The 15,202-nt window shown below is 39.8% G+C and overlaps 1 protein-coding gene across 2 annotated transcripts; it reads left to right on the top strand.

The window, feature by feature from the left end:
* LOC109208172 lies at positions 3,490 to 7,605 on the top strand. Of its 2 annotated transcripts, none has more exons than XR_002065113.1 (4): positions 3,490 to 3,594; positions 4,850 to 4,948; positions 5,035 to 5,365; positions 7,270 to 7,605. XR_002065113.1 is itself a non-coding variant. In XM_019371229.1 (4 exons), exons 1-3 carry the CDS (start codon positions 4,719 to 4,721, stop codon positions 5,275 to 5,277), a joined length of 393 nt encoding a protein of 130 aa, XP_019226774.1. In that variant the 5' UTR covers positions 3,601 to 4,718; the 3' UTR covers positions 5,278 to 5,365; positions 7,270 to 7,605. The 2 variants fall into 2 exon arrangements, 1 of the variants encoding a protein (XP_019226774.1); XM_019371229.1 differs by lacking the exon at positions 3,490 to 3,594 and adding an exon at positions 3,601 to 4,769.

The raw sequence follows: 15,202 nt of genomic DNA, 5'->3' as shown, positions 1-15,202 counted from the left end.
ATATATATATATATATATATATATATATATATATATATATATATATATATATATATATATATATATATATATATATATATATATATATATACAACGGGAAAATAACAAATATATATATATATATACAACGGGAAAATAACAAGATCAAACACTTTAAATGGGAGGGGAACATGCTTCGGGGATAGCAGATAATACAGAATTTCAAGAAAATAATAAAGAACATCAATAATTTAACTCTAACACGGATAAGGGAAATAAAAGCAGATTTCACTATCAGCACATATCTCGTTGCAGGCGTGCAACCCGGTCCCATTTCTCAATAATTAAACCTCGTGGTAGGCGTACCACCCGCTCTCATTTCATTAAATCTCGTGGTAGGCATACCACCCGCTCCCATTTCATTAAGTCAACAGTTCTTCCAAATGAATACTCCAACAAACGCAATAATTAATATCAATTCATAAGACAACAAATACACAATAATTATGACTCACTGAGGAAAACAAGTAATGACAAGTAGCAATTAATTATGGACTTTAAGGAGCAAATAGGCAATTTAATATTTAGTATGCTAAATATCAAGTAGCAATTAAGTCACATAAACATGTAGCAATTATAGCATAAATTCAAGGCATAATGTTGCGCAAGGATACCTCGAACCAATAATAACAAGTAACACGATAAAGGAAAATGCCAACTCAAAGAATCACAGTGATAGTGGGATAAGACAATTAATGCACTTGAACCGATAACAACAGAAAATCAGTAAATAGCAGTAAAAGGGCAACATAACTCAATTATCAGCAAAAAAACATGAAAATCAAAGACAAGTGCACAGCATCACCCTTCGTGCTTTTACTCTCGTCCTCACCAAGCAATAATATAATGAAAACGTGCACGGCATCACCTTTCGTGCTTTTACTCTCTTTCCTCACCAAAGCAATTAGAATAATAAAATGTGCACGACATCACCCTTCGTTCTTTTACTCTCTTTCCTCACATATAATCAATAGAATTGGCACGAAATGGTACATCGTGCGGCACGGCATCACCCTTCGTGCTTTACACTCTTTCCTCACAATAGCAAACAATGCACGGCATCACCCTTCATGATTTAACACTCTTCCTCACCCAAACAACAATCACAAACAAGGGCAAGGGAAATAAACAAGAACATTTAGGAATCTCGGCAAGGGAACAACGATTTAACAATTAAATCCCGGCAAGGGAGCAACAAGTAAATAATTAAATCCCGGGAAGGGAACATTTCAATAACTCTTTCTCTATCTTTCACATGAACTTTGTAACTCACTTTACCACTTGGGCCAATGCTCCAAAGGGTTCAATCATCTCACATACTTTCACAATTCATAATATAACTCGAGCCAATGCTCCATAATGTTCAAAGGTCTCAATTCCTTCCACAAACTTTTCACAACAACAAGAAATCATCACCAAAGCATGAAGAATACAACGAGAGCATGAAAATCACAATATAAGACTCACGGTCATACTTGACACCAACGTATAGATACTCGTCACCATGCCTATACGTCGTACTCAACAATTATCACATAGCAAATAGGACTCAACTCCTAATCCCTCAAGCTAAGGTTAGACCAAACACTTACCTCAAACCTCCACGGCCAATTCAATCCTCAATAACCGCCTTCCCTCTCGAATTCGGCTCCAAATCAATTATAGCTATACAATAATGACTTCAATACATCAATAAATGCTAAACAATACGAACCCAATGCCTAATTATAGCTTTTCCATCATTTTTCCCAAAAACTCAAAAGTCGACCCCGGGCCCTCTTGGTCAAAACACGAGTTCGGACCAAAATAAAATCCCCCATTTACCCACGAGCCAGAATATATAATTTGTTTTCAAATTCGACCCCAAAGCGAGGTCTAAATCACCATTAATCAAAAAGCCCTAGTTCTACCCAAATCCCTAATTTTCTACCTTAAATTCCATACTTTAGGCCTAGAAATCTAGTGGGTGTTGATGAAAGTGGAAGAAAACAAGTTAAAGATTACTTACCCAAGAAGTTTTGGTGAAGAAATGCTTCAAAAATCGCCTAAGAGCTTTGGAGAAGAAGAAGTTGTGAAAAATAATGAGAATCCCGTAATGCATTCTGTTTTTAGAACTTAAAATAACTGGGCGAATTTTTACTCTATGCGATCGCGGAAGAATCAATGTGATCGCATAGAACAAATTGATGACTACCAAAATTAACTCTATGCGATTGCATAGAACAAATTGTGACCTCCCAAAATTTACTCTAACCGATCGCGGAAGAATCAATGCGATCGCATAGAACAAATTGATGACTATAAAAATTAACTCTATGCGATCGCGGAAGAATCAATGCGATCGCATAGAACAAATTGTGACCTCCCAAAATTTACTCTATGCGATCGCGGAAGAATCAATGTGATCGCATAGAACAAATTGATTACTACAAAAATTAACTCTATGCGATCGCGGAAGAATCAATGCGATCGCATAGAACAAATTGATGACTACCAAAATTAACTCGCGATCGCGGACATTCCTATGCGATCGCATAGAACAAAAACCTGGATACCAACAACCAGCAAAAACACCAGATTTTCTAAGTCCAAAAACACTCTGACGCCTATCCGAAACTCACCCGAGCCCTCGGGGCTCCAAACCAAACATACATACTAACTCAAAAACATCATACATACTTGTTCGTGCGATCAAATCGCCAAAATAACATCATGAACATCGAATTAAACCTCAAAATCAAAGAATTTTCTCAAACTTTTTAAAACATCAATTTTTGCAATTCAAGTCCGAATCACGTCAAATAACATCCGTTTTTCACCAAATTTCATAGAAACATCTTAGATCATATATAAGACCTGTACCGGGCGCCGGAACCAAAATACAGGCCCGATACTAACATGTTCTAATCAAATTTTATTTCCAATTTTCTTAAACATTTCCAGAAAACAATTTTTCTAAAAATTCATTTCTCGGGCTCGGGACCTCGGAATTCGATTTCGGGCATAAGACCAGGTCCCATATTTTGCTACGGACCCTCCGGGACCATCAAATCACAGGTCCGGGACCGTTTGCCCAAAATGTTGACCAAAGTCAAATTTATTCATTTTAACATCAATACTTAGCATTTTTCACAGAATTTCATATTTAAGCTTTCCGGCTACCACAACAAGAAATTTGATTTTTAACGACCATTTCTTATCGAAGGGACATAAAACTGGTCGTTATAAGAATATTTTTAACAACCAAATTTTTATCCGGTCGTTAAAACTAATTTTTAGCTCAATATCAACGAGGGGATAATATTCGGCCGTTAAAATATAACACAGCCGGTTGTTAAATAATTATTAATTAATAAAAAATGTGGCGCTAAATTTTCCCACTTTTTTCCCAAACCCAAATTCCGCCAAATCTCCCACCCCACCCCCACCCCACCCTAAAAAAAAGGAAAAAGCCCTAATTCCATTAGACAGTTCGTATAAACCTAAACCTCTATTTTGAAAGCAACGAAGCTGCTGGTCACATTGACAAACATCTTTGAGGTTCTTCTCATCACGGTAAGGTTCAAATTTTACCCTTTTCTATGTGAATTGAGTAATAATTTCGCAGAAAAGGCATCTGTTGAGCTTCTTGAATGGAATTTTTTTAGTGAAACAGTCAGAACAATCAAATGCTCACCTAGTGTTATGGTTTAATAGTGGTTACTTTCTCGGCCTTACTACTTGCTGTACTTTGCTTCTCTATTTGAATGTTGTAATTTATGTTCCAATTTCTTTGATTCTCTTGCCAGATCTGATTTCTGCATCCTTTCGACTGAGATGAACATGTCCCTACTCTTCGTTCATGCTCTCAAAATTTTTCCAAGAGTTTGTTGCCTAATTAGGATTGTTTACATTCTTCTGGAATGATCTTACCCATTCAGACATGGTTTCCAATTCAATTGTCCAAAGCAATCTCTTGCTCTCATTGCTTATTCTGAGTTCACATTCTTAATCTCTGTTCAAACTCAATAGTTATTAAGTGAGATAATAACCCAAATGAAGAATCATATTAAGGTGAGAGTTATTGGTGTTGCAGGTGAAGTAGCTCAGAGGGAAAGGATGTTCTGTGTACAGGAAATTGTGGTTTTTGAATATCTTATGTTAATAATGAAATTCTGAAATACCTATAACAATAACAATATTGTCTCAAAATTCAAAATATATAATGTTCTGAAAATGTGAAGTAAAATAAAGTGTTGACCCATCCAGTATTAGTGAGAACAGAACAGTAAGGGAAGCTCTTAAACTCTATCCAACTTGACCTATGTGACTATCACCATGAAGCTCTTGAAGAGTTTTTGTGGAAGAGCCTTTTTCTATCAATGAATTAGATGCTTTATCACATTAGTTTGAGATGAGGCGAGTTTTCAGTTCCTAAGGGTAGAGCAGCAAGTAAACTGTTGCAATTTGCAATTTGCTGCTGCCCGGATGGTACAAAAGTGTGTGCATTTGGGCTTAAACCTTTCTTGCATTAACTCCTTCATGTTCCTGCCCCTCATCTTGTGTAACAGTAGCTAAAAAACCTACTGTACTACATCAACAAGTGCAGCAGTAGATTTAGGAGCCCCAACAGTAGGTCGATCACCAGTTGCATTCAATGCAACATTAGCCTCCAACTTCGAACCTATAGTAAGTTGAGCATGCCTCATCGTACGGGTAGTAAACCAATTAGGGAGATCATTTATGAATTGGTGAGTAAATCTTATAATTCTATTAAGAAACCTCATCTTTGTTACAAAGATTTCTTTGACTTGTTTATTGTAATGTGAAGGGAGGTAAAGATGGTAATCCACCAGATGTGGCAACTATTTTTTTTGAGACTCGTAAGAAGAACAACAAGCTTGTCGAACCTGAAACCAGTGAGAAATATGTATGTTTATTGATAAATTTCAATTTATATTATTTATTTATTTATTGTATTGTATTATTTTAATTATATAATTTTTTATTTTACAGGATAAAATCAAGGAATTGGTACAATCTGAATCGTCTCTTACAAACATTGAGGTTGTAGAAAGGTGCTTCGGACCTCAACGAAAGAGTCATGTAGTTGGATTTGGTGGTGGGATAACATCTAAGGAGTTGAAAGGTGGTAACTCCTCTAAAGCTGCATTGTTGGAAAAGCTGAATGCTACTGTAAAAGAAAATGAATCACTAAAAGGACGTTTGGAAGGGCTAGCGAGTAATATGATGACCTAGGGAGTAAATACGCACAACTTGCAAAGATAGTGTTTGATCAGCCTTCATCACCATCTTCAAGTGATCAATAGATTGAATCATATAACGGGTTAGTACATTGAAAATCCTATTTTACTCTAACATGCCGTGCGAGTTGTCGTTTTCCATCTCATCTTATTCATCCTCTTCTACTTGATAGGCCCAAATCTTATGATTGCGCAAGAATTCATTTGTAACAGTTAATTGCTCCTTAGAAATCGGCACCTTATTTGTAGAATTTGCTTGAGATATTGAGGCCATACCCAAACCAAGGAAAAGTTAAAAACCTTTATTTTGGAATTACTTAATGGCAAAGTAAGGAAACACAGTATTTTTAGGAAATAAACCTCTGCTGGCCATGCATCAGATTCTTTCAAGCTGACATTTGTTTCAAGTTGTTTGAACTTGGGGTAAATGCAAGCGCTAGATGCATAGAAGAACCTGAACAACACGATGGCCGGACATCAATTTTCTGAGAGTATTTCGAGACGGTCTATTATGATCTTTTGGCCTACTGAAACTTTATATTAGAGTAAATTATTACCAAAGGTTTTCAACTGTTGGTACAGTTGCTATGTTGTAGCTCTTTGGCGATTGTGCTTGCATATATACTCAATATAATTAAGAAAGCCAATAATACAACAGGCGTGGTTTCATACCCATCATCTCCTTTTCATTCAAGAGTATCGTCTATCTTGATATTGTTCACTTCTGTATATTGGTCCGAGTCGTGTTGTTTCAAGTTTGGGGTTTCATTATATTGTCTGCTTATTGATTGCTATTCCTGCTGAAAATGGTGTTCTTAATGATATGTATCTGTTAACAAGTAGTTGTTAGTACTATCTGGCCCCTGCTTGTCTTTGTCTTCACCCTAGTTAAATGATAGTGCCTTAAGGAATAAGGATGGCCTTGTATTTCGTGAGGCTATTTAAATGCAAATACTATTCTGGCAATACAATTAGAGTTATCTTCTTTGGAGAAATACTTTCTTTTTTAGTAATTGTGGTGTCCGGGCCAGTTTGTCGCCGCCTCGACTAATTCCACGGAGTACTTGTTACCTCCCACCATCACAAGTATTGGATAACTTTGTCCACCAAGGCCTGGACAGATGGGAAAAAATCACCTAGTTTTTTTTTGCCTCATGGGGATTTGGATCTGAGACCTCATTGTTCTCAACCCACTTTATTAGCCCCTAGGCCACACCTCTGGTAAGTTGGATTTGATAATCCGTTGGTAATGTTGTATTGATAAGTGTCCACAATGACATGTGGCTAATGTCCTGGAAATATACCGCATACTTTTTGGTCGAACTTTGGGTTATTTCTCTTGGTTATTGATCAGAAGCTTATAATTTTACTAGTGACCAGGTTAGACAAATTACTAGTGACCAGGTTATCGATCAGAAGCTTATATTTTTACTAGTTGAGGTCAGTTATATGAATCCTCCATATCGATACCCATTTCATTTCAATATTCAATAATTTTCTAATTAGACAAATTAAGGGTTCTCTTATACTAGAGGTTCTGTATATTTTCTACGGTTATTTAAATCTCTAGAAACACTTAGGAGACTCCTTATAAACACCAGGCGTAATGTATCTTCTAAAATTTTGCTATACAAGCATGGAGAGCAAGGGCCTTCATGCTGTCAATGATTTCTGATGGACCAGGGGTTTTTGTGCAGAGGTTGTTATCCTTTTTCTTTTTGAAATGCAAGTTGTTTGGTCTTGTCATCACGGCCTTATCGGTCATGGGATTCTTTCTTATTTGTGTAGTTACTTATCAAGAATAGATTCTTATTTGTTCTTCAATCGAGCCTTTTGCTAATATTGTCATATTTGCTTGTTCTGACGAATAGAAGTAATTAATTCATATTAACTGGCTGTTGATACATTTTCCCTTTAACATGCTCATTTTCTTCTTTAGTTGTTTATTCTTTGTTATTAAATTGGCGTGAATTTGTTATTTTAACAGATCAAAAACATGAAGCTCGAAGAATCTATCCTTGAAGAAAGTGTAGAGCAAGTTGAAGTACAAGAGGTTTTTGGTTCGTCGGCGATGGTTTAAAGACACCGTCTTCTGTATATATATATATGCTGCGATTTTACTTTTTTTTTTAGGAATTATTAAAAATGATGATTAACTCATCTCACTTTATGCTTCCAGTTGTCTCTTGGATGGGTTTGCGTTATTTCTACTTTTCATTGTTTCAGTAAGATGGGTTTCTTACAATTTGGATTGGTTTCTGGTAAATATGATACTTTAGTTCTTTGTATTAATAAGATATCAAGTATTTGGTTTATTTTCCAATGTTGTTGAGCGCGTGTATGAAAGAATATAAATAATTATTACTATTCACATAATTTAAATTTTCATATTAGCGAAGAAAAAAGTGGTCATTAAAACTTTTTAGCGACAGGTTTTTCAAATAGATAAATGACTATCAACGAAGAGAGTTTTTAAAAGTAATTATACAATTAACGAATGGAATATCGGTCGCTAAAAGCACTTGAATTCACTTAATACATTGTTGTCATTAAAGACATTTAACGACCGGATAACAAATTAGCGAGGGGAAAATCCTGTTGTTAAAAAGTATGTTTAACGACCGAAAATTATGTCGTCGCTAAAGATCCTTTAACGACCGGATTGTAAGCCGGTCGTTAACTTTTAACGTCGGGACTTTAAACGACCGGTGACGATCAGATTTTTTCCGGTCGTTATCAACTTATAACGACCGGAATTGGGCTTTTAAAGACCATATTTCCCCTCGCTAAAGCCCTATTTTCTTGTAGTGTACACGCCCTGACTGCGCACGCAAATCGAGACAACTCTAAATGAGGTTTTCAAGGACTCGGGGACACAGAATTCAATTAAAAACAGGTGATGACCCTTTGGGTCGTCACATTCTCCACCTCTAAAACAACCGTTAGTCCTCAAACGGACAGAAGAAGAAAGTACCTGAGTCGAGGAAAAGATGAGGATAACGGCTCCACATATCGGACTCGGACTCCCAGGTCGATGCCTCAGGAGGCTGACCTCTCCATTGAACACAATCAGAAGGAAAACTCTTCGACCTCAACTGACGAACCTGCCGGTCTAGAATAGCCACCGGCTCTTCCTCGTAAGACAAGTCCTTGTCCAACTTGACAGTGCTGAAATCTAACACATGGGATGGATCGCCGTGATATTTCCGAAGCATGGACACATGAAATACTGGATGCACGACTGATAAGCTCGGCGGCAATGCATGTCTATAAGCCACCTCTCCCACTCGATCAAGAATCTCAAACGGACCAATGAACCTAGGGCTAAGCTTGGCCTTCTTCCCAAATCTCATCACGCCCTTCATAGGCGACACCCGGAGCAACACCCGCTCACCGACCATAAAAGCCACATCTCGAACCTTGCGGTCTGCATAACTCTTCTGCCTGGACTGAGTTGTACGAAGCCTATCCTGAATGATCCTGACCTTGTCCAATGCCTCCTGAACCAGATCCGTAGCCAACAACCGAGCCTCTCCCGGATCAAACCATCCGACCGGAGACCGACACCGCCTACCATATAAAGCCTCATAAGGAGCCATCTGGATACTCGATTGGTAGCTGTTGTTGTAGGCAAACTCTGCTAAAGGCAAGAACTGATCCCACGAGCCTCCAAAGTCAATGACACAAGCTCGGAGCATATCCTCCAAAATCTGAATAGTCCGCTCAGACTGCCCGTCCGTCTGAGGATGAAACGTTGTGCTCAACCACCCGTGTGCCCAACTCTCGCTGAACTGCAATCCAGAAATGTGAGGTAAACTGCGTACCTCGATCCGAAATGATAGACACAGGCACACCATGAAGACGAACAATCTCCCGAATATAGATCTCAACTAACCTCTCGGATGAATAGGAGACTGCCACAGGAATGAAATGCGCTGACTTGGTCAGCCTATCAACAATGACCCATACTGCATCGAACTTCTTTCGGGTTTGCGGGAGTCCAACAACGAAATCCATAGTGACCCGCTCCCACTTCCACTCGGGAAGCTCAATCCTCTGAAATAAACCACCAGGCCTCTGATGCTCGTACTTAACCTGCTGACAATTCAAACACCGAGCCACATATGCAACAATATCCTTCTTCATTCTCCGCCACCAATAATGCTGCCGCAAATCCTGATACATCAACTCTCGTAGTCCATCCACATTAGGCTCACAAACTCGACCCTGCAATCTCAAAACTCCATCATCACCCAAGGTAATCTGCTTGGCACCTCCGTGCTGCACCGTGTCTCCAAGGACACACGAATGGGGATCATCATACTGCCGATATCGGATACGCTCCAATAATGAAGAACGAGCGACCGTGCAAGCTAACACACGACTGGGCTCAAAAATATCCAGTCTCACGAACTGATTGGCTAAAGCATGAACATCCAAAGCAAGCGGTCTCTCACCGACCGGAATATAAGCAAGACTGCCCATACTGGCTGACTTTCTACTCAAAGCATCGGCCACTACATTGGCCCTTCCCGGATGATATAGAATGGTGATATCATAATCTTTCAACAACTCCAACCGCCTTCTCTGCCTCAGATTCAACTCCTTTTGCTTGAACAAATACTGAAGACTCTTGTGATCCGTGAACACCTCGCATGCCACGCCATACAGATAATGCCTCCAAATCTTCAATGCGTGGACTATGGCTGCCAACTCCAAATCATGAACCGGAAAGTTCTTCTCTTGAATCTTCAACTGCCGCGAAGCATAGGCAATGACCTTGCCATCCTGCATCAACACTGCACCAAGCCCAATACGAGAAGCATCACAATAAACTGTATAAAGCCCTGAACCTGTGGGCAAAACCAACACCGGTGCCGTAGTCAGAGCTATCTTGAGTTTCCGAAAGCTCGCCTCACACTCATCCGACCATCTGAACTGGGCACCCTTCTGGGTCAACCTGGTCATCGGGGTTGCGGGAATATATCAATATATCATCAATGAAGACTATCACGAACAAATCCAATTAAGGCCTAAACACTCGGTTCATCAAATCCATAAAAGCTGCTGGGGAATTTGTCAACCCGAATGACATAACCAAGAACTCATAATGCCCGTATCGAGTGCGGAAAGCTGTCTTAGGGACATCGGATGCCCTAATCCTCAACTGATTGTAGCCAGATCTCAAGTCAATCTTTGAAAATACCTTGGCACCCTGAAGCTGATGAAACAAATCATCAATCCTCGGCAATGGATACTTGTTCTTGATTGTAACCTTGTTCAACTGCCGGTAATCAATACACATTCGCATCGATCCATCCTTCTTCTTAACAAACAACACCGGCGCACCCCAAGGCAAAACACTGGGTCTAATGAAACCCTTCTCAAGCAAGTCTTGCAACTGCTCCTTCAACTCTTTCAATTCAGGCGGGGCCACAAGACACGACGGGATAGAAATGGGCTGAGTGCCCGAAAGCCAAATCAATGCAAAAGTCAATATCCCTGTCGGGTGGCGTACCCGACAGGTATGAAGGGAAAACCTCAGGAAACTCACGAACAACATGCACAGAATTTATGGAAGGAACCTCAGCACTAGAATCATGAACATATGCCAAATAGGCCAAACACCCCTTCTCGACCATACGCCGAGCCTTCACATAAGAGATAACACTACGGGTAGAATGACCAGGAGTCCTTCTCCACTCTAAACGAGGCAAACCTGGTAAAGCTAAGGTCACAGTCTTGGCGTGACAGTCGAAGATAGCGTGGTAAGGTGATAACCCGTCCATTAGCAATATAACACCGAAATCATCCATGTCCAGAAGAAGCAAATCTACACGAGTCTCAAGACCTCCAATAACCACTATACATGAACAATGGACGCGATCCACCATAATAATATCACCCACCGGCGTAGACACATAAACAGGGGCACTCAAAGAATCACTAGGCATGACCAGATACGACGCAAAATAAAACCGAAGCTTCTCTAACACAAACCAGAACAATACCTGCACCTCCACCTCTAATACCTTTACCTCCACCTCTAGCATCTCTACCTGAGTGATGTGGAGAAACTTCTCCAGAAATAGCTGCGTAAACTGTTCTCAAGTCAAAGATGATGACCTAACTGGTATAGCCAATCAATAATCTCTCCAACAGGTCTTGGCGGATCCAGACAAGCGAAAAGTAGCAAAATCGACCCCATTGGTCTCCACGATCCCCATGTCCCTGTGAACCTCATGACAACTGTCTAGATAATGTCGGGGATCCTCAGAAGATGCACCGCTGAAAGTAGTAGTGAAGAGCTTGGTGAAACCTATCCAACCTCCACAAAGCCTCCGAAGACATAGCTGATCTATCACTGGTCTGTGCTGCTGCTCGACTGAAGAAGCGGTACATGACCTCGCCCTTCGTGAAAGGACAAGATTAGAGGTTTCAATTCAGTATTGAGAGAACAAAATCGCACGACAAGGAAGAATAGAAGTGAAACTTTTCCTAACTCTGTAGCCTCTGGGGATAAATACAGACGTCTCCGTACCGATCCCTCAGACTCTACCAAGCTTGTCTGTGAACTGTGAGACCCATGTAACCTAGAGCTTTGATACAAATTTGTCACGACCTGGATTCCCACCCTCGGGAGTCGTGATGGCGCCTACTAGTACGAGCTAGGCAAGCCAATTAATTTCACAATTTACCCTTTTTACTCATTTTATATCCATTAGCAATTTTAAAAATAATAATAACATTTAAACAACGGAATTTAACATAAGCGGAAGAAAGCAACAAACTATATGGACATAAATACCTAGTACAACGGTTTGAGTCTCGACTACCCTGAACTGGTGTCACAGTTTCACAAACGGTCTAAGAATACTACAATTAAAGGTCTAAAAGAAATAAATACAACACTGTCTCTAGAAATGCATGAAAGAAATAGGAATAATAGATAGAAGGAGACGCCAAGGCCTGCGGACGCCTGCAGGACTACCTCGGGTCGCCTGATGATCAAGAATCAGCAATCTCACTGCGGTCCAAAGTCCACAACACTAGGGTCTGCACAAAAGAGTGCAGAGTGTAGTATCAGCACAACCGACTCCATGTGCTGGTAAGTGCCTAGCCTAACCTCGGCGAAGTAGTGACAAGGCTAGGACCAGACCACCAAATTAACCTGTGCAATTATATAATATACAACGGAATGTAAAGCAGAAATAAACAAGTAAGGATGGGAGGGGGAAACATGCTTCAGGGAATGACAGGTAGAAACAGAATATCAAGAGAACTATAAAGGAATCAAAATCAAACCACTAACAAGAATGAGGAAAACAAAGGCAGATTTCACTTTCTTTTCACATCTTGTTGCAGGCGTGCAACTCGATCCCAGTTCTCATATCTTGTGGTAGGCGTACCACCCGCTCCCATTTTATTATATCTCGTGGTAGGCGTACCACCCGCTCCCATTTCATTATATCTTGTGGTAGGCATACCACCCGCTCCCATTTCATTAAATCTCGTGGTAGGCGTACCACCCGCTCCCATTTCATTAAATCTTGTGGTAGGCGTACCACCTGCTCCCATTTACAAGCCGACACAAAATCACAAGGAATCCCGACAAGGGAACAAAAGCAACATAATAACTCCCCGATAAGGGAACAACAATATCAAGACAAACATCCCGGCAAGGGAGAATCAGCTATAACCAATCCTAACTCAACTCCTACTAAGCTATACCCAAACTTGTTCCAACATCTAACTACCTCAGCTATAACTAGACTTGTTACAACACCTAACTACCTCGGCTATACCCAAACTTGTTCCAACATCTAACTACCTCAGCTATGACCATAATCCTTACCTAACACAAAGAATCATCAACCTAAGTATCCGTAATATCAATTAAGAACACAATGCAAGGGAACCACAACTCAGCAATAGCCCGGCAAGGGGGCAACATAATGATCTCTTCTCCTTCTCAGTTTTACTTCACAATTCACTTCCCAACTCGAGCCACTGCTATAGAGGTTCAATTATCACCTATACTTTCATAATTCGTTATACAAGTGGAGCCAACGCTCCTCAATGTTCATAAGTCACAATTCTTTTCACAACTTTACACAACAAATAGAAATTCTCACCAAGGCATGAATAATACAACGAATTCATGGAAATCTCAATATAAGACTCACGGTCATGCTCGACACCAACATATAGATACTCGTCACCATGCCTATACGTCGTACTCAACAAGAAACAAATAGCAAATAGGACACAACTCCTAATCCCTCAAGCTAAGGTTAGACCAAACACTTACTTCGAACTTTCAGGGCCAACTCAAGCATCGAACGCCGCTTTTCCTTTCGGATTCGGCTCCAACACAATCAAATCTATACATAATCGACTTAATAACATCAATAAATGCTAAACAATCCAGCTCCAATGTTTAATTATAGCTTTCCAATCATTCTTCCCAAAAACCCAAAAATTGACCCGAGCCCATTTGGTCAAAACACGAGGTTCGGACCAAAATCAAATCACCCATTCACCCACTAGCCCGAATATATAATTTGTTTTCAAATTCGACCCCAAAACGAGGTCTATATCACCATTAATCAAAAAGCCCTAGTTCTACCCAAACCCCTAATTTTCTACCTTTATTTCCATATTTTAGGCCTAGAAATCTAGTGGGTGTTGATGAAAGTGGAAGAAAACAAGTTAAAGATTACTTACCCAAGAAGTTTTGGTGAAGAAATGCTTCAAAAATCGCCTAAGAGCTTTGGAGAAGAAGAAGTTGTGAAAAATAATGAGAATCCCGTAATGCATTCTGTTTTTAGAACTTAAAATAACTGGGCGAATTTTTACTCCATGCGACCGCGGAGGAATCAATACGATCGCATAGAACAAATTGATGACTACCAAAATTAACTCTATGCGATCGCGGAAGAATCAATGCGATCGCATAGAACAAATTGATGACTAAAAAAATTAACTCTATGCGATCGCGGAAGAATCAATGGATCGCATAGAACAAATTGATGACTACCAAAATTTACTCTATGCGATCGCGGAGGAATCAATGCGATCACATATAACAAATTGATGACTACCAAAATTAACTCTATGCGATCGCGGACATTCCTATGCGATCGCATAGAACAAAAACCTGGACACCAGCAACCAGCAAAAACATTAGATTTTCTAAGTCCAAAAAAACACTCCGACGCCTATCCGAAACTCACCCGAGCCCTCGGGGCTCCAAACTAAACATACATACTAACTCAAAAACATCATACAGACTTGTTCATGCGATCAAATCGCCAAAATAACATCATGAACATCGAATTAAACCTCAAAATCAAAGAATTTTCTCAAACTTCTTAAAACATCAATTTTTGCAATTCAAGTCCGAATCACGTCAAATGACATCCGTTTTTCACCAAATTTCACAGAAACATCTTAGTTCATATATAAGACCTGTACCGGGCACCGGAACCAAAATACGGTCCCGATACTAACATGTTCTAATCAAATTTCATTTCCAATTTTCTTAAACATTTCCAGAAAATAATTTTTCTAAAAATTGATTTCTCGGGCTCGGGACCTCGGAATTCGATTCCGGGCATACGCCCAGGTCTATATTTTCTTACGGACCCTCCGGGACCGTCAAATCACGGGTCCGGGTCCGTTTGACCAAAATGTTGACCAAAGTCAAATTTATTCATTTTAACATCAAAACATAGCATTTTTCACAGAATTTCATATTTAAGCTTTCCGGCTATGCGCGCTGACTGCGCACGCAAAATCAAGGCAACTTACATGAGGTTTTCAAGGCCTCGGGGACACAGAATTCAATTAAAAATAGGTGATGACACTTTGGGTCGTCACATTCTCCACCTCTAAAACAATCGTTCGTCCTCGAACGG

Source organism: Nicotiana attenuata, chromosome 2 (genome assembly GCF_001879085.1).
Source record: "Nicotiana attenuata strain UT chromosome 2, NIATTr2, whole genome shotgun sequence".
In the NCBI taxonomy this organism is placed as follows: Eukaryota; Viridiplantae; Streptophyta; class Magnoliopsida; order Solanales; family Solanaceae; genus Nicotiana; species Nicotiana attenuata.
This window is presented reverse-complemented; position numbering and strand designations above follow the sequence as displayed.